This window comes from Neofelis nebulosa, chromosome 5, assembly GCF_028018385.1.
Source record: "Neofelis nebulosa isolate mNeoNeb1 chromosome 5, mNeoNeb1.pri, whole genome shotgun sequence".
In the NCBI taxonomy this organism is placed as follows: Eukaryota; Metazoa; Chordata; class Mammalia; order Carnivora; family Felidae; genus Neofelis; species Neofelis nebulosa.
In genome coordinates, this window is record NC_080786.1 from 103,657,423 (window position 1) to 103,683,521 (window position 26,099).

Sequence of the window (26,099 nt, forward strand, 5' to 3'; positions counted from 1 at the left end):
TGGCCACTTCAATGTTTTTCCCTATAAGCTTTTTGTATCCTTTGCTACCTAATATGTTGAATAGATCCCTTTGTGCTGTATAATATCAAACTTCAGTTTGTATTCAGTTAATTAAATTTCTAAGCCTCATTACCCAGAACTGACATATAATATTTTTATTTATTTTTGCCAACTAGAACAGGTTGGACAACAAATATGACATGAACATATCCCAAAATTGTGTCATATTGGGGTAGAAATGTCACAAAATGTATTTGCTTCCAGCAAAGTTGAGCTCAGTGATTTGATTTCTTTTTGCAGGCTGTGCAAGCCCTCAATGGCCAACAAACTCTGAGTCCTGAAGAATTTACCAACCTGGTGTTTCATAAGATCGATAAAAACAATGATGGTAAGGCAATTTTACTCTCCTCGGGCTCACTTTTTTTTTTTTTTTTTTACAAAGTAGGAGATGGTGGGGTGAGTTGGAATGCCATTTAGGCAAAAGCATGAACCTTTCAAGAAAACCCTAGCTGGGCTTCATAATTTGCCCAGTCCAGTGTTCTCCAGTCAGTACAATTCATTGATTAAATGTCTATTGACTACGTATAATCAGTTCATGGTGCTTGACATTTTGGGATATATGAACAAGAGTAAAGGGAGATACAAGGAAAGAAAAGTGGGAGAATATGATATGAAGGACTGCTGTTTACTCTGGGATATGTTCTAGTAATTATTCCTTTCTACTGGAGGTGTTTCATCAACTTGCAAACAAACTCAAGTTTCCCATACTACAAAAATCATTTCTTCGATTGTGTGATTTTCTTCTATCAGATTTTTTCCTTTCCTGTGATGACACATTTCTGGGAAGAGTTGTGTGTACATGCCTTCATTTCTGTTCTTTGTACCTTTTCTACATTTCCACTGTTTCTGCTCATTTCTCCATCTGCTATTGCTACCCTAAAATCTGGGTTCCTCTTCAGCTCCGAGAAGGTGCACTTCTTCTTCAGAGCCTGAGCGAAATGGAAGACACAGGCATTCCAGGAGGAGGGGGGGTGCTTACACCAAATGACATTGATCTCAGTAAACTGGTAGGGGAGCATATCGATTGGAGATTGAGGCGGCATAGCTAAGGATGTTCCTTGAAAACAGAGAGTTTGACATGGTGGAAAATATGATGTTACTAAGTGATTTAAGGGGGAAAAGGAGGATAGATATGAGGCACTGGGACTCTAGCCATGGTTGTCATCAATCCAAAGTAATTTTTTTCCACAGAACCAACATGCCCGCCATGGGTCACTTCCTATAATGGACACTAGAGGGCAGTAGACACCCATGTTGTGTGTGGCAGTTTGCACCGGTCTACTGTGTCTGGCAGGATGCGATGGTGAGTAGGGTGGAAGGGAGTTTAAATGAAATCGCCATTATGAATGAGCCCAACAACTGGACGAGAGTATAATTCTCAGAAAGATACTTTGGAAATGTATCAGTAGCATCAATCTCCCTCATAAGGACCCAGTCCTAGTCTGGTCACCTCAATTTCAAGTCAGTATGCTCATTTTCTAGTTTACCAAGATCAGAGCCATTTGGTTGTAACTACTCATATTTGGGTCTATATAGATGAAGGATAAAATAAGTCAGTTCATGTGAAAGCTTGTAAAAAACAGATTCAGACTAACCAGAGTTGACAAGGAAACTAAGTGAAGGTAGAAAAGGACCAGAGAAATAGAGAGTGAAAGATCTTAAGAGGCCAGTGAAAACCTTATGTGAAATATGCAACTGAACATCCTGATCACCAAACAGGAAAAATGCTGTAGGTTTGTTCTGTTTTAATTTTTAATCTCAGAGGCGAGGGGGTATAGTAGGGGTGGGCATAGAGATGATAAACCATTTCAGCCTGGGGCCGAAATTGTTGACCGAAGGACGAGGGTCCTGGAAGGAGATAGGACACTGTGAATGTTTAAGACTTAGTAATACAATGAATTTCAAAAGGGCAGGTCATGAATGTTGAAAATATGTCTGAATCCTGCTTCTAGTGGTGGAAGCCAGGGAATAGGAAAGGTGACCTCTCCTGGAGAAGTATGAGGGTTGTGGTATCCTTAAGAAGGGTCTTGGTTTCTTATTAGTTTGAGGGAACAAATAACGTGTTCCAGAAAACAAGAAAATGATTCAGGACTCTTTATTTATTACCTAAGCAGTTTCTTAAAAAACAAAGTATAAGTTATCAGTAAAATGGGGGATGTTATGGCAAGAGCCTAGAAAAAGAAAGATGGAGGTGAAGGATGCAAATCTGGAAAAGTAGAGGTGTTTTCTTGGGCAATAACTGAGGTTATCTGCAGTCGGGGAAATGGACTCTTTGACCTAGAAGAATATGTCAAAAGAGAGATAATACATTATGGTTTCTGGAATAGCTTATAAAACTAATCACACAAATCATTTCCTCTGATAACAACTTGTATTTAAGGGGAAAAAAACATATATCATTGCCTTTTACAATGAAGATATTAAATAAACAGGCTACATTTTGGAAGAACAATGAACCACTGTTTCTCGGCAAATGCATATACAGGACTGAAACTGATAAAATTTTCTTTCATATGCAAATTATTGGAGGTTGTTGCATCATCTCATCAAGAGACAGCTGGGTCATTCCCTATGTCAAGAAAAGGAGGCTAAAATGGTACTGTTGGAGAAAGACAGCCCAGAGCACTAGAAGGCAAGGAAGAGAATGTAATGAAGACATAGAAGGTTGATATTTGCAGAAGCGTAAAAGGATTTTGCCAGTATTTGACAGAGGAAAATAAAGTGTTTTATTCACACATAAAAGGAGAATAAGCACCACGGGGGAGATTATCTATTCTTGTTTGTACAAACTTAAGTATATATACCTCAAATAAGAGTTTTTAAAATTGTTTATTGTCATCATTATCAAAACATCATTGTTGGTAGAAGTAAAGAGGTCAATCAAGTATATCAGAATAATGTTGACTATGTGCCAATATATATTTTCTTTAATTTTTCAAAAGGAAAAGCAAGTATGCTATTGTTATCTGATAATCCAGTGAATGTTGAAACTGAAGATCACAACACACCAAGATACAAGCAAAAAAACCTTCAAGAACATGTATGAAAATCCCAGTTTGACTGCAAATTGATTACAAAAGAATAACTGACATCAAATCTATTGGGACAGAAAAACACTCAACAGCCATGAAGTATTCTATACATCATTATCATCATGGTAGTTAGCAAATCGGAGGCAGAAGATTAATCAAAATAGAGGCATAGGATAAATACCAAGAAAATAAAAAGATGAGAATCTACAAACTCCATGAGGGCAAGAACTATTTCTGTTTTGTGTACTTTGGTAGGTCTTGCGTGCTCATACTTCCTGGCACACAGTAGGTGCTCTATGAATAGTTGTGAAATGAATGAATGTCTGGTAAGAAGATGTCATGCAAAAAGCACAGGAAGAAATAAAGAAGAAACAAACACAGCATGCATTGCTATCTTCCTACAGGAAGAGAGTTGTCTAGACTATTTTGGAAATTAACATACATGTGCATATGCGTTGCTACTTCAAAAAATATAAATGCAATTGACTAAGAGAAGTTAATTACCAATGGAAGGTGAAACTGGGGGCCAGAAAGAGGTTACAGGGGATTCTTTCATTTCATTGAACTTTTTGTATTGTTTAAATTTATATCATGAGCATGTATTATTATAATAATTCAACAAGCTGTTTTTATTTTTATATTACAAATAAAAGCATCAGGAAGGAAAACTTGAAAAGAATCACAAAGACAGAAAATTGAAGCTCAACATTCAATATTATTGAAGAATGAACAGGCAGGACAGCAAGACTAAGTCAGAATAAATGATTAAGCATGGAATTCTGCACCCTTTCCTGCAGGAAGAATGGCAATCCGCATTCTACCATGTGCTGCTTAGGAGTCGTTCTTGACATGATTTAGGAAGATTTATAGATGCTGTTCACAACATCAAGTGCAGAAAGTGTACCAGACAAGTTTAACATAGCGCCAAATAGCACAGGGGCAGGGGAGACTTTAAGGCGTTCGTAATAATCAACCATGAAAGTGAAAAGAGACAGAACAAGGCCAAAGAGGAAACGAAAGAGGTGATTATTGGGTTGATACTTGAGGTAACAGAAAACAGGAAGACATCTTATTGAGCAATTAACCGGAAGGACCAATGTTTTTGACTGGCACATTGTGGAAAGCCATGAGAGACACAGCGACTCAAACTGGAAACGGAACTACCGGGAGATAAGAGGGAATCAGGTTTTCTCATAGAAAAGAAGAAACTGCTGCACTTAACTCTGCTATAAAATGCTGCTAAATGCCTCTAGTGCCACCTTGCTAATGAATACAAAACTGTGTCATTTAACGTCTTCACTGGCATCCGCCCTTGAAAATCTGGCTATTCTCATCTCCTGAGACTCCCATTCCCATCTTGGCTAATTTCCCAGCCCCACCACGATTTTTCGTCAAGTTCTAATTTAAAAGAATTGAAAAAAAAAAGGGTTTTACATGGGCTGGTTTCTTTCAATATCAGCTGACTTCTTTAGAGCAAAAATGCTAATGTGTGCATGCACTGTAAATTTTGGCTTTCTTTGGGGGTGGGGATAGGAGGTCATTTTTTGTTTTGTTATGAAAGATAATATAAGACATTAATGCAAATAAATACAGGACCCAGGAATATCAATAAGATAACCACTCTGCAAAAACAAGACTAAGGAAAATATTCATCATCAATGAAGCTGCTGAAATTGGTAGTGAGTGATGGAAGAGCATTGACCTTCAGGGTCCCCAGGAGGAGAAAATGTGTCCCCCAACTCAACAAACTACTAAATAATGTAATGTAGACATATATTATAAGTATATGTATACATCAACATGCAAAAATAAAATTGTGTACTTTCTGAATTATGCCCTATAAATATTGAAATGTATTTTTAAATATAAAACAAAATAATAAAAACTCAAAAAATTGTTTTAAATCCTTCTGAGTCCTGTGATCTCCTGCTCAGTCACCTCTTACTGGCTTTGCCTCTTTGCTGGTAGATTTTTTGAGGGGAAGCTTCTGGACCCACATAGGCAATCCTTTCTAGAGAGATTCAGAAACCATCCTTTTATTTTCTTTGGGCATAAATCCTCAGACAAATTAAAGAGGATTGGGAAGCAATGTTTAAGAACATCAGATAAAGAAAAGCAGTTTGTCAGCATGTTTTCTGAGCCCCTCCCACATTCCAGCAGCTCAGTCACCAGCGGTGTGGTGGAGGAAATGGCAATTGTAGCTGGGGCTTAATAAATACCTGATGAAAAATGAATGAATGCTAATTACTGGGGGGAAAGGGTGAGGAAAATTTCAAAGTACTTTAGATAGAAATAGTAAACATAAGTTGCTCTAGGTAGAAGTTGGCTTCATTTCCAAAAGAAATTTTTTTATGGTAAGTGGTTAGGTAACGTGAAAAAAAATGAATATGCAGAGGTCACACATGTTTTGAGAAAAGTAAAAAAAGCATCACGGAAGAGTTCCATCTTCTAAGTTGCTAAGAGAGTAGAACTTAAAAGTTCTCATCACAGGAAAAAAAGTAGAAAGTGCAACTGTGTGAGGTGATGGATGTTTAAACTTAAGGTGAGGATTTCATAATATTATAGGTATCAAGTCATTATGTTGTATGCTCTAAACTGACACAATGTTATATATCAATTATATCTCAATTAAAAGAGTTTTTTTTTTTAAGAAACTCCATCTTTTATTTCTTTTCCACACCAGTAAGTAATCTGAGTTGCTTTTCACCTGACATGATGTCTATACCCTCCACACCCTCAGACATGGCTCTTTCCACCAGCAGTGGTGACAATAGAAAAGTGTTATAACTGAGCGATCAAAATCCACTTCACTTGGGGCGCTTGGGTGGCTCAGTGGGTTAAGTGTCTGCCTCTTGATTTTGGCTCAGGTCGTGATCTCCTGGTTCCTGGGATCAAGTCCTGCTTTGGGCTCTGCATGGAGCTCTGACAGCATGGAGCTTGCTTGAGATTCTGTCTTTCCTCTCTCTCTGCCCCCTCCCCACCTCTCAAAATAAATGAACATTAAAAAAACAAAAACAAAAACACTTCACTACCCCATCCCCACTCTCACTTCTCTTGCTTCTGCTAAGCCCCTAGAAATTGAAAAAAAAAAAAAAAATTGCACTGGTAATTTAGCAGCTGTGATTTCCCTTTGCCAAAAACGGGGTTGTTTTGTTGTTGTTATTTATGGTTCCCATGACTCACTGCTCTGCACCCATGTGACCCTCCCCAGCCACACACTATGACTCCTTATTTTCAGTTTTCTCTACTTAACTTTGGTTTATTCCATGGCTATACTTTACCTGTGAGACATAGATGACTCCTTTCCTACCCTGTGGGTTTTGCAGAAACTTCTTTGACATAAGGAAAACATAAGGAACAAAGATTCAATTTCCCTGTAGAAGACGTGTTTTAGAATTTTGCCATTGAGACCAAAAGGTATCTTATGAGAATGTGATAATTCATCCTTATTTATATTTGATTCACTATTGTGGTATTTTGGATATTTGACTTTGTCCACTATAAAGTACAGGTACAGTGTAACATCTAACTTCAGTTCCTGCTGCCTTTCTGCCTCAGGTACCCATTCTCTGTTTACCAAGTGTTCTTGATTTGTCTTTGACTGGCCTTCTACCTAGCCACAAACCCGATTGGATACAATATCTTTGAGATCAAGAACTACATCTCTACCCCTCAACTTTAATGCACTCATGTGTAGTCAAATCCCAGCAGACTTGAAGCCTAGGGTGGCTGGTGGTCTGCTGAGGCCAAAGGAAAGACCCAAAGACACAATATTATATGTCAATTATATCTCAATGAAAAAAAATTTTTTAAAGAAATTCCATCTTTTCTCTCTTTTCCACACCAGTAACCTATATTGCTTTATTGGGGGAGCTGACATACAGGGAGGCCAGGAGCGGCCAATTGGACAGAGCAGCTGCTGCTGGCATCTATGTGCAGCAAGTTTTATATCCTAGCAACTCAACCCAGGAACTATCAGAGGCCCTTCTCCTTTCATGGACAGCACTTCCAAGGAAATCAAGGTCTGCCACCCAGACACTCTTTGTTATAAGGGAGACACTCCAGGTCGGCCAGCCTCAGAGCCCCTGACCTTGAACACCAAACAACACTTTTCACTGCACGTTCTGCTTGATGGGAATGCAGAGGGAGGACAGGATCTCTATATTTCAAGATAACGATTAACAGGGGCATGAGGGTTATGCTAGCTATAAATTAGCTATCCAGCGTGTAACATTAAATTTATAATTATAGTCCAAATGAGTCAACAGAGAACCCCTCCCATCTCCCCCAAAATGTTGAAAAGTTGTCTTGTAGGTTGAGGGTAGGGGCAAAACAGGGTGGCCAGGGCACACAGTTCTATGGTGATGGTTTGATAACACTGGACTGACCAGCATGAGACTTTGGCTTATGCCGAAGTGATGAAATTAGGAACCAAAAATCTGAAAAGAAACCTGCTGACCAATAATTGTATGTGGAATGAATAAATGTTTTCCCTTCCTCACAGCTGTGGATGGTCCCTGCAATTATTTCCTCAGAGAGAAGAATGTTGAAAACAGCCTTGCACACAGTCATTTCCTCCTGATCTTAGAAATCTGCAGTATCCATACTCCTATCACTTGGTCATATCTTCATGATTAAAGGTCAAATAATCAATACCGTGTAGAGACATACGCATGTATGTGAACATAGGTGCATCGCTGATGATTCTCAACTTAAAAATAGATTGTATTCGTCATCTTGATTTTCAATGGCAATCCTACCATTGAATGCTTTGCTATATAAGGATATTCGAAGACTTTAGAGTCTGGTCAAGGTGAAAGGATATCAGAAGAATATCAATAAAAACATCAGGGAATATATTGTATATACCAGTGATTGGTATGGACAAAGCCTCTTGTTAATTGTTCATTTATTATTTTCTAGGAGAACTGACTTTAGAAGAATTTATCAATGGCACAGAAGAAGATCAGGATCTTCTGGAGATTGTTTCCAAGAGCTTTGATTTTTCCAGTGTACTGAAAATAATCTATAATGGGAATCAGCCAGACACAGAAGGGAGGTTTCCTTCAAACCTTGTGACAAGGCTGATCTAGGGAAGGTGGGAATAAAGTGGCTGGGAGAATGCCTTTTCTGACTTTCAGTGGAGGCAAAACTTCCAGTGGAGAAGAAATGAAATTCTCCCATGTACATGCTATTGATTTCATTATATTTGAATATATATTCAATTATATATTATAATTGGTATCAGCCTGTGAATATATCACTTAAGTCCCTTGGAGATGTCCATAAAGATTGTAGACGGAAGAATTGTTGCTTTTCTGTTTATACATTAGTACTCTCTCTGAAGGTTAGAACATGATGATTAGACTGAAGGATGGTCTCCATATCAGTTCAAAATAGAACTTGTGTACATTTCCTTCCACACCTAAGTTAATCCACCTCTTGAAATAGAACTGGATTATTTGGGCAGTGTCTCTATAGTTTAACATTCTTCTTAAACAGACTTTTGGCAAATGTGTTTGCTGCCTCTTGGCTCCTGTTGGATTTGTGTATTATAAATGACCAAGTTCTGGTCTATGGAGAAACTTTTATTCTGCCCTTTTTTCTTATTCCTTACCCTGAATCCTATCTTGAATCAGTAATAATGTTCTGTTCCAAAAGAAAAGTCTTAAGCTATGTAGCAAAAGGAGAAAATTTCAGACTGGGCAATGAGAACGTTTCCACTGATTTGCTATAAATCTGGGTCCAGTTGTGCATGAAAATGCAATGCATCATCTGTAATTATTATGCCAGTTGGGGGTTTGATCAGAACAGCAGACAGCCAGGCTATGCAACAACAAGCACTTGACATTTTAAACGGTCCTGACATTATAGCTCTGACATTTCATTTTTTATATCCTTTCCAAAAAATGAAATGATGAATGAGATTTCTTGACGGATTAGAACTTTTTAAGTTTTGGGTTCTATATCACAGGCCCATTGGTACATCTGTCAGTGCAAGACTTTCTCATGGAACCACAGTGGAGGCTGAAGACCAGATGTGAGCTGTCTTTTTTTCAAGACCTTCTTAACGATGCTTTCGTATTCAGATTTGAGTTAAAAACACACATCTAAAACAAAGACAGACTTGGATGTCCCTGTCTCAATGTTACAGGTGTGGATAAAAGTATCAATAGAGGTATAGATGAGACAGTAGAGATGAAAAAGAAATGGAGGTAGAGAATTTATAGATGAATGTATAGACAAACAGGTAGATGAATATAGTATAGATGGACATAGAAATAGTCTGTGGTTTTCGAAAAGATTTTGAAGAGATTCACAAAGAAGTGCACACTATAATATAAAATATGTTGAGATAAAATTATTGTCGATAAAGTAAGAAGAATTAGCCGTAATGACACAAAGTTCTACTCATGTGCCAAAAGTGGGCTAGCCGTTGGACTCTGAGCTTCCTGGCAATAGAAGTGAAAAGGGAAGCATCATTACAGTCTTGCCCCAGCAACAGTCCTACCCTAACAGTGGCAATTGATTGCATTTCCCCTTATCTTCCTTCCCCCTACCTAGTGTCCTTTCCACAGAAAACTGGGCCCCAGCTTTCCCTTCCAACCTTCTATGTTCTAATGACTCCAGCCTCTTCCCTTTATTCTTCCAACCTAGAAGGGTGGCTGCTTCCTGTCATTTCTGTGTTACTACTTCACTTTTTCAGTCTTCCAGTGTCTTTTCCACTAATCCCTTATATTCGTGCTGTTAAAATAATCAGTGTGATTTCTGTTTCCCTGACTGGATCTTGCCTGGTTCTGCACCCTGACTGACTGAAGGGTCAGTGTTCATTCAGGTGGACAACCCACCCCCTCCTTTCTTTGCAGGCACTGATACTTGCTCTAGAACTGTGCTGCGTGGGCTTATTTAATCCTAAAAGGCAGCGATTGGGGCTGTTATCCCCACTTCATGTCTGGCAGCTGAGACTCAAAGAAGGGGTTTAGCTTGCCCAGAGTTACTGTCTGGTAGTGTCCCTCTAGCGCCACCAATGGGCTGAACTTAACAGGGAAACGGCCAGCAATGTAGTGAGTAGGACACCAGCCTAGCATACAGAGTGAAATATGGAAGAATGAAGTTGGAGCCAAGCATGTATAGCTTAATTGTCAGCACATTTGTGATAGGTGGTGTGAGAGCCAAGTAGACACTTTAAGAACTCCTCACCAGCCACAGGTCCCATACTCAGGGCATCCAAGCTCTGCTCCATCACAGGTCCCACCTTGCACTTTATGCTTTGAACCCTGTGATCCTCATCTGGCTTCCCCAGACTCCAGTCACCCTGTTGCCTCTTACCTGGGTCCTCCTCTACCTGTCACCCCCTTTGGAATCATGGCTGGTCTGTCTAGTTTACCCAGGTTAGGTTTCAGTGTTTCCCTGGATGCTGCCTCTCAGATTTTGAATCTCTGTTCCATGCACTTTACCTGATGCTCATGCTATGTCCTCCCAAGTGGACCCCAGGGCTTAGGTGGAGAGATGACAGTGGTACCCCCTTCCCTTTCCAAGGCATAGCTTTATCTGTAAGAAGGGCAGGCTGCCCCACATAGCACACCTTTGTCAGCTTCTTAGGAAAAAGAGTTAGTGGGTACAGAGAATGTGAAGATAATAGTTGCTTGTCATAAGAAAACAGATGATAAAATAGTATCTACTTTATAGTTTTGCTGAGGGCTGTGCTAAGAAGGGGGAAAGCCTGAAATTCAGGTACAAAGGAATTTAGGTTAATTCAAGGTTAGGTGAGATAGGAAAAAAGAAAAGAGCTCAAAAAAACAGAACCACTTCCTTTCCTTCAAGTCTCCATCTCTCAAGGTCAGTCTCCCCAAAGTCATGTTCCTTCTCCATGCTTTCCTCTGCAGCTTATCGTCATGAGCCTTGTCCAGGAAATAGTCCTAATCTACATACGAAGTCATGTTATTTTAACGAACTGAATATTTTAAACTAAATTTCTTCTTCCTTCAGATGATAAGCTTTAAGCAGAGCCTACTGCCCCATGATTTTTTTTTTAATTGTGCAGATACTTTTTTTTTGTATTTAATTAGAATTCCATGTGTTTCTCCCCAGTGATTTTACAGTAAAATTTCAAGTAAGGGATTTTATGACAAGTAGGGCCTAGTGTGTGAAGAACCTCAACAACTTTAGTTAATGTCTGAGACTCTCACTCCCATTTACCAAAGGGCAGTGGTCCAATCAGAATTATAACCATCTACTGCTCCTACAATGCCTTGATGCTTTGAAGGAAAGGCACTATTTTAAAGAGACAAAGATGGAAGGAAGGTATTAAAATATTTGATAATCTTAACCTTATGAAAAAGATTCCTCCCCCCCCCCCCCCTTAAAAAGAGACTAAAATCATATTACATCTCTCTGTAGATTTGAAGATACATCAGGAAAGATGGCCTGCTTCTTTGGTCCAAAATCTTGAGACAAAAAAGGAAGAGAAAGTTGAAAAGAGATGAATGGCAGCTGGTCCAAGATAAGAACAAGCTCTAGTGTGATTTCTCTCCCTTCTCCTCATGTCAGTGGCTGGTGACCAGCTGCTGCTTCAATTAAGCCTTGGCTCTTTCTGGCAGGGACACAGAATATTCCACCTAGAGAAATGTCTGCTGACACAGAACTGCATGTAGATCACAAGGGTAGGTAGTGGGGGCAGGAGAATGGTTTAAGTGGGGCAAATACTTCTTTCATTTTTCTTTCCAAAATGAGTTGGCCCAAAGGTAATGGGGAAACAAATGAGAAAAATGTTTTGTTTAAAATTAAATATATGACTGAGAGGCAAATGAAGAGGCCTAAAGGAAGGGTTCGTGCATTAAAGAAACAACAGGAGTGCTGGAGATAGCCAGCCCGCTCTGCCTACCCCCCACCCCCATTTATATTAGAATAACCTTTAAACATGAAAATGAAATACAGAAGAGTCCTGACATTTAAAACCAAGCTAGGGCCTTATTCTGGCTGAAGAAATGTAAAATCATTAGAACTGTGTGGACAGGGAATAGCTTTTTTAATACTTAGAGTTTGTTTCTGGGGACAGCTGTAGGTAAGCAAAATTGGACATTCAAATTAAACCTGGGAATACCAAGTTTTATCAGCAGGATGACTGACATTGAGAAAAATATTCAGGGAGGCAGAATTGCTTGATGGAGAGACCATGAACTGAGACCACATGTGGATTCCTGGGACCTCCAACAAGCCATGTACCTCTCTAGGTCTTGGCCTCCACAGCTCTCCAAGGAGGGGACCAATCTCTGAGGTCCCTTCCACCTCTGTTTTTTTAATGATTCGACAAAACCTTCACAATGTGGGGAATAACACCTCAGTACCTCAAACAAGATTATTAGTTAGTTAGAAACAAAGGAAAAAATTGTTTGTATTGCTTGTATTTGATACAAATTGAATGAAGCTCAGATTTTTTTTTTTCTACTCATGGCCAGTGAGTTTCAGGTTGCTACATATAGTCTCTATGTTGTCTCCTGTTGTTACTTGTCCCTACCCCTTATTCTGAGTGGTTCTACCTTATTCTAGGTAGGCTAGTGATAGGCTGCCTACGTAGAAGTCACCTGAAAGTCTTTTTCAAAATAAAAAAAATGTATATTCCTGATGCCCCTGGTGATTCTAATGCATGACCCAGTATAAAACCATAGCTGTTGTCATCTCCTCTATAAGAGACCCCTCTCTATGATCACTCTGAAAGGCCAGTATCCACCTATATCCTTTCTCCTAGCATTGGCATTTTGAGTTCCTTACAGTTACACAGTCAGGCATGATTCATTTGTAAGATATAGCAAAAAGGTCACAGACTTGCATGCCTGCACACTAATTTAAATCCTGCCTCCAACACTCACTCACGGTGCTACCCTTGATAAATCATTTACTCGAGTAAGTCTGAGTTTCCACATGACATGACATGAGATAACACACGTGAGCACCCAGCACAGTGCCTGGCATGTTACATACTTAGTACATGTTTGTTCCTCTAACCTTTAAAATTCTTAAAGGTTTAGATACATGGAGCTAAGGTTACTCCTTAGGGCCTAGTTTCCATTCTGACATAGAGGAAGGCTACATTCTTATCCCAGACACTTCACTCTCTCGGTGCTCAAGTCACGTTTAGTTGGCCCTTCTAATGAGGTCTGAGAACACAATCATCTAAACTATTATCTCTGAATGGGTGAAATCGTTAAAGTGCCCACAGGGAATGGACTCTCAAACTGTCAGTTATACAGACCTTTAAGATTTTCCCCATGCTCTTAACATGACAATGAGCCCTTATCCATTTTCAGGCAAAAATCCTATAATTAGACCCTTGGTCTCTGCTCCAGCACATATGTTCATTCTTTCTGCTCAGAATCTTTACATTTCTATAACGTTTACACTTTGAATGAGCATTTTAAGAAATACAATGTAAAAACTATAATATAATATAGATAATATAAGTCATTAATGTAATCTAGAGATTATGATCATCATTTAATATATAGTATTTAGATCAATATATATGAGAATATCAAGTAAAAATATATCCAAGGGCACCTGGGTGGCTCAGTTGGTTGAACACCCAACTTCGGCTCAAGTCATGATTTCCCGGTTCATGGATTTGGGCCCCACATTGGGCTTACTACTGTCAGCTGGGAGCCGGCTTTGGATTTTCTGTCCCCCCTCTCTCTGCCCTTCCTCTGCTTGTGCGTGTGCTCTCTCTCTCTCAAAAATAAGTAAACCTTAAGTTGTGTGTATATATATATATATATATATACTCAAAATTGTGTGTATATATATATATACTCAAAAACAAGTAAACCTTAAATTGTGTGTGTACATATATATATATATACACAATATTTAAGGTTTACTTATTTTATAAGTATATAAATATATTTATATATATATATATATATATATATATTTTATACACACACACACACACACACACACACATATATCCAGAACTTGACTTCCTTCTCTACCAAATTACCACCCCCACACCACCAGGCTGCTCTAGGTTCCATTGTCTCTCACCTGGATGATTACAACAACCTCCTCACTAGTCTCCCTTCCTCCACACTTGTCCCTCTGCAATCTGTTCTCCGTAGAGCAGCCAGGGGGATCCAACTAACGCGTGAGGGCATCATGTCATTCCAAACCCCATGTGGAATGGTCTTCAGATTCTTACATAATCTGTCCCTCTCCTCTCCCTTTATCTTTCTCACTTCATCTGCTGCCACTTTCTTGCTGTTCTGTCTGCCTGGGATCTGTTGCTCAATTGTCACCTTCTCAGTGAGGTCTTCCCCACCACCTATTTAACATTGCAAATGTCCCTTCCCTCCACCCCCACACTCCCTAGGCTCCTTTTCCGCTTCAATTTATCCCATCATGCTATCATCTTCTAACCTGCTATGTTATTGCTTATTTGTGTATGCTTTGCCTCTCTCCATTAGAACACAAATTCCACAGGGCAAAGATTTTTGGCTGCTTGGTTTATTAACATATCTCCAGCACATAAGACAGAGCTTGGCACACAGCAAGAACTCAACAAATATTTGCTGAATGAACAGAATTACAAACCTTGCCAATGATTATACATCTCAATAGTAATGGAGCCAACAGAGCTCTTCTTACTCTTTTGCAAGTCTTTCTTCCAGTCCATGTATCCCTTCATCATGTCATAAAAGTCATAATGGGAAAATCTTTTTTTTTATTATCCTTCAAATTAGTTTCCACAGGAACTCATATAATCCAACTGATGCTGCCATTTAAAAAATGCTTTTGAAATTGGCTTTTAAGCAGTTTCTTGATCACACGAGAAAATCATAATGTTATCATCATATTATCATCACAGCTGGCTGATGGTTTTGTTTTTTGGTTTGTCCATTTTTTTAACCTAAATGATATTTGTTTATCTATACCGTGGTTACTTGACTACAAATGGTTTCTGGTTCTTTTCAGAATTCAAAATATATTCTCAAAGAGTAGGATGATATGCCATCACTGAGAGCAAAATGGTTCTCAACATACTAATAAATACTTAAAAATCTAAAAACAAATAATAAAAACGAACTAACAAAAAAAACCCCCTAAACTATTGTATCAAAACTTAAAAGCAAACAATAAGTTGAATTTATTTGTACAAGTGTGCCAAAGGACTAACACTCTAAAATATAAAAGTTCGGATGAATTTACAAGAAAAACACTAAGACTCCAAAGATGGGGAAGTGATCAGGATAGAAAATTTGCAAAGGTTCAAGTACAACTGATTACTGATTAACAAACACCAGAAAGAATTTTCAGTCACAGCTAACAGGAAAAAAAAAAAGAAAAAAAAAACCCCACAAATTAAAACAAAACCAAGAAACAATTCCATATATCAAATTTAAATTTTCTCTCAAAACTCAGTCATAAGATGGTAATATTAGGGGAAGTGGAATAACAGATACAAGACAATTCTTTTATTTTTGTAACTTTTCTGCACATTTAAAATTAGTTTAAAAGATTAAAAAAAAAGAATAGATGCTTTGTTGTGTTTAATTGCTCTGTTTGTTTCTGCATGGATTCCATATTCCCATCATTATTACAGCATTACAATAGTCTTGATAATTGGTATCTGCCTTCTTTGCAATTGTCTCAGCTATTCCTGACCCTCGACATTCCCATACGAAATGTAAAAACAGCTTGTTAATTTCTGCAAAATCACTGCTTGGATTTTCCACTAGAATTACAATGAATTTATAGGCCAGTTTGGGGGAGAATTAACCATGAAAAATAGGGTCTGTACCAATAACATATTGTGTGTATATCTTCCTCCGTTAATGCTCCCCCAGCAACTCTCCCAGGTGCCGTGTATCAGGCAAAGCTGGGCCTGATCAAAGCTTGGATCCCTCCAGATTTACTGTCTTGTCTGATGGGCATGCACACTATTTTCCCACTTGGAGTATTCCCTTCTGATAAAATTTTAATCTGGTGTGGAAAATAAAGCTTATCTTCCTGTCTTCTAAACCAAGTCCCATTTTAGCAGGTGTGTGTATCATGGTTTAGAGTAAATTGATGACTCTGCTTATACCAGTTTAGGAGTAGAGGATGTGGGTTAATACCAATGTAGTAAATAGCAGAAACCTAGCTCAAAATAGCTTAAGCTGAAAAGGCAACCTACTCTTCACATAAACATGCAGGCAGCTAAATACAGGGCTCAAAGGATGTTATCAGCTCTCTGGATCTCTTATCTCTGCTTGTCTCTGTACATCCCCCAAACATTCCCTGAGGCTGGGATAGATGGCCACAAATTAATCTCTGCTAAATTATTCTTCTGATTCTCCATTCCAAAGAAAGAGGGTCTTTCTCTCCCCCCACCCCTTCTCCCCCTAGCACCCATATATCAAATCTAAGGGAAGATTGACTTTCTTCCTTGGGTCATTTCCTGAATCAGTCACTGTGGCCAGGTGGATGGCAGGGCTTGGCTAACCCTTTTTCAATTGGTGTATATTAAGGGACAGGCAGTGTGGGGTTGGTGGGGGGACCATCGTCAGTGTCATCTGAGTCTTGAGAATGGGTTCCCTACAGTGTGATTACTGGATCATAGGGTAGTTCTATTTTTAATTTTTTGAGGAACCGTCATATGGTCTTCCACAGTGGCTGCACCAGTTTGCATTCCTACCAATAGTACACAAGTATTCCTTTTTCTCTACGTCCTAGCCAACACGTTGTTTCTTGAGTTCTTGATTTTAGCCATTCTGACAGGTATAAGGTGGTATCTCACTGTGGTTGTGATTTGCATTTCCCGAATTATGGGTGATGTTGAACATCTTTTCATGTGTCTGTTGGCTAGATATTTACCCAGAGAATATGAAAACACTAATTTGAAGGGATACACTCACCCTATGTTTATTGCATCGTTGTTTACAATGGTCAAATTATGGAAGCAGCCCAAGTGTCTATCGATAGATGAATGGATAAAGAAGATGTGGTATAGGTGTGCGTGTGCATGCATATATATATATATATATATATATATATATAATTCAGCCATAAGAAAGAATGAAAACTTGCCATTTGTAATAACATGGATGGATCTAGAAAGTATAATGTTAAGCAAAATTATGCCACTTGGAGAAAGACAGTTACCATGTCATTTAACTCATATGTGGACTTTAAGAAACAAAAGAAATGAACAAAGTAAAAAAAAGAGAGAGAGAGAGAGAGACAAACCTAGAAACAGACCCTTCCCTATAGAGAAAAAACAGATGGTTACCAGAGGTGAGGTGGGTGGGGGATGGATGAATAGGTGAAGGGAATTAAGAGTACACTTATTGTGAGCACTGAAAAATATATGGAGTTGTTGAATCACTATATTGTACATCTAAAACTAACATAACACTGTATGTTAACTACACTGAAAAAAAAAAAAAAAAAAAGAATGGGTTCCATTTAGCAGAGAGGAGTTCTGTTTCCAGAAGGGAAGAAAAGCTGGATAGACAAGAATAACATGTCACTGAAGTTACAAAAGTACTGGGCCTTATTTCATCCACCTGTAGCAGCGTCCAACTGTTTGTCCTTTAGACACCTAAGTGACAAAGTAAGATAAAACACCTTTTGGGGCACCGGGGTGGCTCAGTCGGTTAAGCATCTGACTTCGGTTCAGGTCATGAGCTCATGGCTTGTGGGTTCGAGCCCCGCATCAGGCTTTGGGCTGACAGCTGAGTCTGGAGCCTGTTTCGGATTCTGTGTCTCCATCTGTCTCTTCCCCTTCCCTGCTCATGCTCTGTCTCTGTCTCTCTCATAGAAATAAATAAACATTAAAAAAATTTAAAAAAAGATAAAACACCTTTTATTTAGTATTACAGAAACAAAAAATTGCAGGATTTATGCAAACTTTAAGCACTGTCTGAAAAATAAGAAAAGTTTAAATATAGTCTAAAAACACTGTAGAAATTCTTTGCTATTTAGGATTTTAATCTGTAAGTGTTTAGGACCACTTCCATTGCAGATGTGATCCCCATAAGACTTCAGCACGCACTTTCCCATTGCTGGCTGAAGAATGTACTCCTAGTGGGTTACCAATAACCACTGCTCTAGGCACTGGGCAGACCCTCAATTTCCTTTCATCACTTTGGTAACCACAACCAGGCTGCAAATTAGAATCTCCTGGGAAGCTGTTTAAAATTCCCACACCCAGGCTGCAACCAAGGCCAGGTGAATTAAAATCTCTGGGACTGGGACACAGGCTTCAGTATTTTTAAAGCTCTCCAGGTGATTCCAATGTGCAGCCAAGGTTAGCTGATTCAGGGGATGGACGGGCTGCATGCTGATTCCTACACAGGCCTTGCTTCACCACTGGGGTCTTGAAACAGAAAGAACTAAGATTTAATCATGACCTTACAGAAAACGGACAAGAAGATAGCTCTGCCTGTGTTGGTTGTAGGCCATGAATTCCAAAGAAGTTCATGTACTAGATTGAATTATTTATGTTATTCATGGTATATTTTAAAAATATAAAAAAATTATAAAAATCTAGGTTTTTATCTTCTCTTGAAAGGTTGGAACATTGGGGAAATATTGGGCAACATTCGGTCAGCTGCTGTTGAATAGCAGCTGCCCCTTCTAGGCAAGAAATGCATTTTTTGGTTTGTCCTGGTTTTCACCACTCGGTTAATATGTGCAGAGTTCCACTAATCGAAACAATCTGCCTAGCCTTTCTGGGCATTTGAGTTTACAGCCGCTTCTAGGTGCTAAACATCCCTGCAACCTGGGCAAAAATAAGTCTCTTTCGAATATAGCCTCATTCATTAAATTGGGTCTCCATTGGGATAAAGGCTTTTGCAGTAAAAAAAAAAAAAAAAAAAAGTATTAACAACTCATTAACAAATTGACAAGGTGTTTACTATCCTGACCTTTTCCCCTGCACGGAAATCTTTCAAGTGACTGTCAGAATAGGTCAGAGAAATGCTAGGTTCCATATAGATACAGAGATATGTTGATGCATATATACTTGTAGATGTAGATACAGATACATCGCCCCTTTAAGAAGTCTTCCCATGACTATCAAAGGGCCATAAAAGGGGCACACACAGATTTCAGGGTTTCTCTTCTCCACCAAGGAAAAATTAATACCTTGAAGGCGAATTGATTCAATTCACTGTAATTCTGCAACAACAAGTAATGGCACTTGTATAGGACATTCCAATTACAAAAGAACCTCTACACTTATCATCTATTTGATTATCATAGAAGCTATGTGAAGAAGACTTTATTATGACTTGTGATAGAATGACTTATAAAAAATAAATATTTAGCCATTCAGATGACCCAAATATATTTCTCAGATATATTTGGTCTTCATTCACAGTTCCTGAAAATGCTTCAGAGCCACAAAGGTGAAATGGAGGTCTTTTTATTAATAAAGGCAACTTTTAGATCCCACACAAGGCGGTGGGGAGCTCATTGCCAGGGGCATTAACCATATGATTAAACCATATGATTTTAGTCCCTCCCCCCACACACATCTGGGAGGGGAGGGGCTGGAGATTGAATCAGCCAATAGCCAGTGACTTAGTCAATCATGACTATTTAAGGAAGCCTCCATAAAAAAACCAGAAGGCAACGTTTAGGCCCTTTTAAGGAGACCTTCATGCTTGAGGAACCATAATTCTCCCACGTGCCACCAAGCCGGGCCCTAAGTTCCACGAGGACAGAGCTTCCTTTGTTTGAATGCTTACCCTGTGTATCTCTTCATCTGGCAGTTGAAACTGGTAAATGTAAGTTTTTCCCTGAGTTCTGGAGTGATTGTTGAAATCTCCCACCTGTTGTCAGTCAAGTAAAAAGCTGGGGTGGCTTGCAACTGGGATCTAAATGGGGGCAGGGTGGCCTTGTAGGAGGAAACCTGTGGAATCTGATGCTATCTTTAGCTAGATAGCATCAGAATTGAGTTGAATTTTGCATCTGAGTTGCATTAATTTGAGTTGAATTATAAAATGCATCTATATGAAGGAGGAATGCTGAGAAAAGGGAAACTAAGCATAAGAACGATACTTTGGTATAAACTTGGAATAATAGTTATAACACAATTTTTTTTTCAAGTTCCTGCCCTTCTTTGGACACTAATCCCTGTAATTAAAATTGTTCTCTCTGTCCATTTAGTTATTTGTAGGTTTATGGTTCTGCCATCTTCTAAGTTAGTCTTACCTACTGTTCTTGTATTCTCAGTCCATTTGGTGAAAAACTTAGTACCAGGTAGAGTGAGGGTTCCATTTTATTTGGTTTCCCCAAATAGCTCCAGCATCCCACATTCCACAACATGATTAAAGGCAATATGGTGTAGTAGAAATTACCTTGATTTGAAGTCAAAAGACTTCAGTTTTATTCCTAGCCCTGCCCCCTACCACGTAGCCTCAAAAGGGCAAAGTAAATAACAAATATGAGATTAGCAAAACCGATGAATGCAACTTTCTGTGGCCCCCTGGACATGCCTGTACTCCCGAAATACCAACCTCACCAAATATCCTCCTATTTTAGCTTTTGCATCTTATTCCCATACTTCTTTCCCTAGCCCTTAACTGTAAGAGAATAAATATTAAGTACAGTAGAAGTATGCATCAGGGACTGACCAGGTGTGGACAAAGACGTGTGTATACCCGTTTTGGTGATGTGTTTTAGTTGAAACAGCCAGGCTCTGAGTCAGGACACAACTTGCCAATGGGCAGTGACTTCAAGTGACTACAGGTGATTTTTACAAGGAGTGCATTTAGGCTGTTCTGCTCCAGTGAGCAGTTCATCAGACTTGAGCTGCCGGTGAGAATTGAGCTATGACTTGGCGGAAACTTTGTATAAAATCAACAACATCCTTGCTAATCCTGACACCTAGATGATGTTTACCAGGAGAATTCTTAAGTTGATTGGGCTGTATGTTTTTGTTGTTTATATTTTGAATTTCTACAGGTTTATATTTTGAATTTCTTTTGCTTCCAGTTAAGTGACTTAAGTAATTTTTCCTCTCCCAAGGGGAAGAGATTTTTTTTAATATTTATTTTTGGGAGAGCACAAGCAGGGGAGGGGGAGAGAGAGGGGGGAAGAGGATCTGAAGCAGGCTCCACGCTGACAGCAGTGAGCCCAATGTGGGGCTTGACCTCATGAACCTTGAGATTGTGACCTGAAGCGAAGATGGACACTCAACCGACTGAGCCACCCAGTTGCCCCAAGAGATTCTTGTTTTAGATGTGAAAGTTCTGAGTTAGTACTTCCTGTCTCATATTGACTGGTATCACAAAGAGTGGATCTACATAGAGGGCCACTACTACATGTTGCTACAAACTCTAGGGAGTGCATACACGTGTATATAAAATGTGTGTACATATATATGACTCTTGGTCCACACTGTCAGGTGTGTAGGGAGTGTAACATCATTTTTCTGTAACTGAACTTGAATTCCATTTGAGATTGCCATTCTTCTGGTCATAGAAATGTAATCTCAATTTATGAGCTCTTTTCCATCCTCTTTTTCACCTGTCTAGAAACTCAATGGGTGCCAATGTAGAAGAGGATGGAATCCGGTGTGTATTGTCATATATCAACTTTACTTTTGTAGTGATCAGGGATAATCACCAAAATACATTAAAAATATCTAAAAATCAAAATGGCACAGGCACAAACAATCAAAATGGATGTCTACGGTAATTAGTACAAGTGAACAGTCCATGCTGTTGACCTTGTCCTTCTGGTCTTCAACTGTTGGTTCACTCAAGTCACAGCTATGTCTTTTTATCCCTATAGAAAGGCATCTTCAAGTTTCTGTGCCACATCCAAGTGCTTCCTAGGAGCATTAAATATATTATACTATTTTCATCCCACTTTTGCCCACAGAAACTATGTTTTCTCTACTGCTCCTTAGGACATGGGGGAAAGTATGAACTTTGTATCTTCCTGGATTCTACTCCAGAGCTGGATGTGGGGTGGGGATTGATGTCAGAAGGTGCACTCCTCTTGATTTCCACTTATTATAAAGGTTTAAGTTGTGTTTGGACCAGGTTAGGGTAGGGATCAGGTACCTGAAATGGTCAGAAAAATAGATAATTTTCAGAAATTTTAGCTTTCAGCTTTATTATTTTATATTAAATTAAATTTTCTCCTCACCAAAGATCTAAAGAATATTTAATAGGGGGCACTGTAGCCTGGCTTTTCGTATGCATTCCCAAATATTCCCCGAATTTTGTTTAGGACAAAATTTTTATGGTCTGAGTCCTTCAAGCATCTTTGTCTTGGTTTTTGACAATCAGGGGTCATTTTTCTACTACTGTTTTGTCATTTTGTACCCACTGAGACAACACATGTTGCCCATTAAAAAGGAGAATGTTCACAGCATAATGAAGAGTATCAGGAATAGGTGCCTTGTCTTCTCGCCTCTTTGGTCTCAGCCGCAGAAACAAGATGACAAAGGGGACATCATCATTTGGAAAGTGTTACAGTAAGAAACACACATTGTGCTTCTGCTGTGACTCTAAGGCCCACCACCTTCAGAAGCAGGCCTGTGGAAAATGTGGCTGTCCTATCAAGTGGAAGAGAAAGTGTAACCAGAGCACCAAGGCTAAAAGACGAAATAGCACTGGGACTGGTTGAATGAGGCATCTAAAAGTTGTACACTGCAGTTTCAGGCCTGGACTCCATGAAGGAACAACACATCAACCCAAGATGGCAGCAGTTGAGGCATCGAGTTCATCTTAAGGGTTTCAGCGATTAGTCACACAATAAATGTTCCGGTTAAGATCGATAGATGTAGATATCTATATCTACATATCAAGAATGGCAAACATACTGGCTACTGTGTATTTAACTATCCGCCATATATGCTTCAGACATCTGATCTGTCTGTCAAGTCTATACATGGACATCTCAAGCACAAGAACAGTCTTTCTTCTTGAAAGCCCACCCAGTCTTTGGATCACAGTACTAGGAAATTATTTGTTATAATGGTCTGAAATTTGTCTCTATGTAACTTACCTAAGAATATTAAAGAGAATGGAAAACAACCAGTCACTTCTGTATTATCACTTCTCTCCAGGCCTTGCTTCAGATATTGTGTTTTGTTCACCACCTTATATCCCAAAGGCAAGAGAACACACCAGTATGTAGAATGGAAAGTTGGTTTTTTGGAAACACAGTGTTTTGTGTAGCTATTCTGCCATCCAAATTCCTGCTAAAATTCCTGATTAGCAGTCTGGGCAACTAGCTTTTGATCAGTATGCTTTATCTTCCAGGGAAAGGATTTCAAGCCCAGTGGCACATGTTGGAGAGAGGTAATACATTGGTCATTGGGATTGGAGACCCTCCCCCCCAGGTCATTAACATAAGGCTCTGTGAGCTGTATGTTGTCCAAGGCTCAAGTCTCTTTCACACTGTACTTCCCCTGTGCTTTCACCATATTGGACATTTTGTCTTTTCAACTTCTCTTCACCCACCATGCTTCCTTGGGACATAGGCCTTTGCTCTGCTGAATGCACTCCTAGAAAAGATTTTTCTTCTCCTATATACCCAGTATTACCCTCCTTCAGATTTTAGCTCAAATGATATGTCCTTATGATATGTCCTTGGGAAACTTCCCCAAGTTCTTTAATGAAATCCTTTGTTTGTTTGTTTTTCTTTTTAGAGTCACTGATTTACACTTCTTTGTATGATTATTTACTTCCTTTATTCTCTCCCTATTTTTTTTAAAGTTTATTTATGTATTTTGAGAGTGGGAGAGGGAGGGAAGAGGGTGGGGCAGAGCAAGAGAGGGAGAGAGAGAGTCCCAAGCAGGCTCTACACTGTCAGCACAGAGCCTGATGCCAGGCTGGAACTCACAAACTATGAGATCATGACCTGAGCGAAAATCAAGAGTTGGACGCTTAATCAATTGAGCCACCCGAGCACCCCTACTCTCTCCTTATGGTCTATCATCCAGCTGGAACATGGTAGTCACTGCACAGATAGTTTTTGAATGAATGAATGAATGAATGAATAAATGAAAAGTCCATACCTGTATGTAAAGTTAGACCTGGGCCCATGTACTGGGTATGTCTTTCTCTACTCTCTCCTGCCTCTTTTCATCTCCATGTTTCCTTTTCCTCTTTAATTGCAGCGCCTGCTTCTAGCAAGCACTGGAATCAAATAAATGGTTAACTGTGTGTATTTTTTCCTTAAGGCCAGTTACAGGCTGTGGTGATGATGATTCTGTGACATCACCCAGACCTTGTCTAATGAGCAACAGGAATCTATGGAGAAATGCTGTTTCCCAGGGTTTGAATCAATGGTTGGAGCAGAGGCATTACAGAAAAAAAGATGGGGTGGGGTGGAAAAGAAAGAAATCCAGTGACAATTTTTCTCCAAATGTCATTTATATTGCTTTGCAATATTTACAATATATCTTGTCATTAATTCCACCAATTAAGGGAGGACATGGCAGGATGTTCTCAAAAAGTTTATAATAACAAACTCTGCTCTTGTTCATACTTCAGATTAGATGTCATTTCAGATCCCTTAATTTACAACTTCCCTTCAGATACAGCCCACTAGATTACATAAAACCTTGCTGAAATACATCTTCATTTTTCATGGAAATCAGATACGGTAATTTGAACATCGAAGGTAGGCTTAAACTGATTCTTGATTGTATTTTTATAAGTGGTGATATTTTCTCAGTATAATTTTGTTTTTACCACACACTTAGAAACCCTACTAAGAACTAATATCCAGGAAATATTTATTCTGATCAGTTGCCTCTTTAGAAAGGTATGATTCGATACTCACCTGGCACAATTTTAAATACTAATCTTGTTATATTGGTCACAAAAATGAAACAAAAGAAAACAAATTTAAGCTTGAAAAATGATGGCAATTTGAATATGAACTGTTTGCTATCATTAAAGGTGATAAAGGTAAGAAGTAAGAAACGTTTATAGGAAGATGACTTTAAGTTTAAAACACAGGTTTATTTAAAAACAAAAATGAGGCAGAGACTTATGATGCAGACATGTTGTTTATGACAGCCCAATCTGTATTACCAAGAACCCACATACAAGTATGGATATGGAAAACTGTCTGCAAATAATTCAATTACACAAAGCAAATTGAAAAGGCATAAAATCACCATCTGAAGAATTTGGGCACTTTAATCTTTTTCTGGTACTGTTTATTTGGAGGAAAGTCTGTTTTGATGGGTTTCTATTTTTGTTAAGCAAAAAAAAAAAAATGAAACATAAAGAAGCAATGGCATTTTGTTCAGTGATAATTTGAGAAGGACACTGTTGAAAGCAAAACACTTTGATTTTGAAATATTGTTTCCATTACGTGGGTTTTTTCCTGAAGTAATCTGTAAAGACAGTTTGTGATCCAATCATGAATTCTAAGGACCTAAATGCACTGTTCCTCTTAAAAAAAAAAAAAAAAAATCTATCCTCTAGTTCATTATGAGGTGAGTTAGGACAGGTGATCAAGGTTAAGACCAGAAGTAGGAGAGTGGGCTTTTAGAGGCAAGGACAGTGGAAAGATTGGAGGAAACACCGATAGTCAAGACAGTTGCATAAGAAATACAATTCCTGGGAGCTCCTGAGTGGCTCAATTGGTTAAGCAGCTGACTTTGGCTCAGGTCATGATCTTGCAGTTCATGGGTTCGAGCCCCACATTGGGGTCTGTGCTGACGGCTCAGAGCCTGGAGCCTGCTTCAGATTCTGTGTCTCCCTCTGTGTCTCCTGCCACTTCCACACCCCTGCTCTGTTTCTCTCTCTCAAAATTAAAAAAAAACATTAAAAAAGTAATAAAAGAAATGCAATTCCTACATTAAAAACTAAATTGCTATTGTTTCTTCCTGTTGTTTGCTCCCACCTTTCCTGTTTTGAAAAAAAAAAGTGAAGTTTTACATTAGCAGTGAATATCTAACATAATTAACATATCACAGTTCAATGACCTCTTTGTAAAATAATTGGTGTTCACACAAATGAAAATAAGTAACTCTCTGCACTGCCCTCTGTC

At 38.9% G+C, this 26,099-nt stretch overlaps 1 protein-coding gene and 1 pseudogene across 1 annotated transcript in view; both read left to right on the forward strand.

Annotated features, from left to right (window-relative positions):
* GUCA1C (guanylate cyclase activator 1C) overlaps positions 1–8,681 on the forward strand; it is a 31,875-nt gene extending 23,194 nt beyond the window's left edge. Inside the window, exons 3-4 of the mRNA XM_058731482.1 lie at positions 301–388; positions 8,016–8,681. Of these exons, the coding sequence (XP_058587465.1) occupies positions 301–388; positions 8,016–8,185 (258 nt within the window). The 3' untranslated portion in view covers positions 8,186–8,681. The remainder of the gene's footprint in view (positions 1–300; positions 389–8,015) is intronic.
* Positions 8,682–21,144: 12,463 nt separating this feature from the next.
* LOC131511407 (large ribosomal subunit protein eL37-like) lies at positions 21,145–22,862 on the forward strand (annotated as a pseudogene).
* The last annotated feature ends 3,237 nt before the right edge of the window (positions 22,863–26,099 follow it).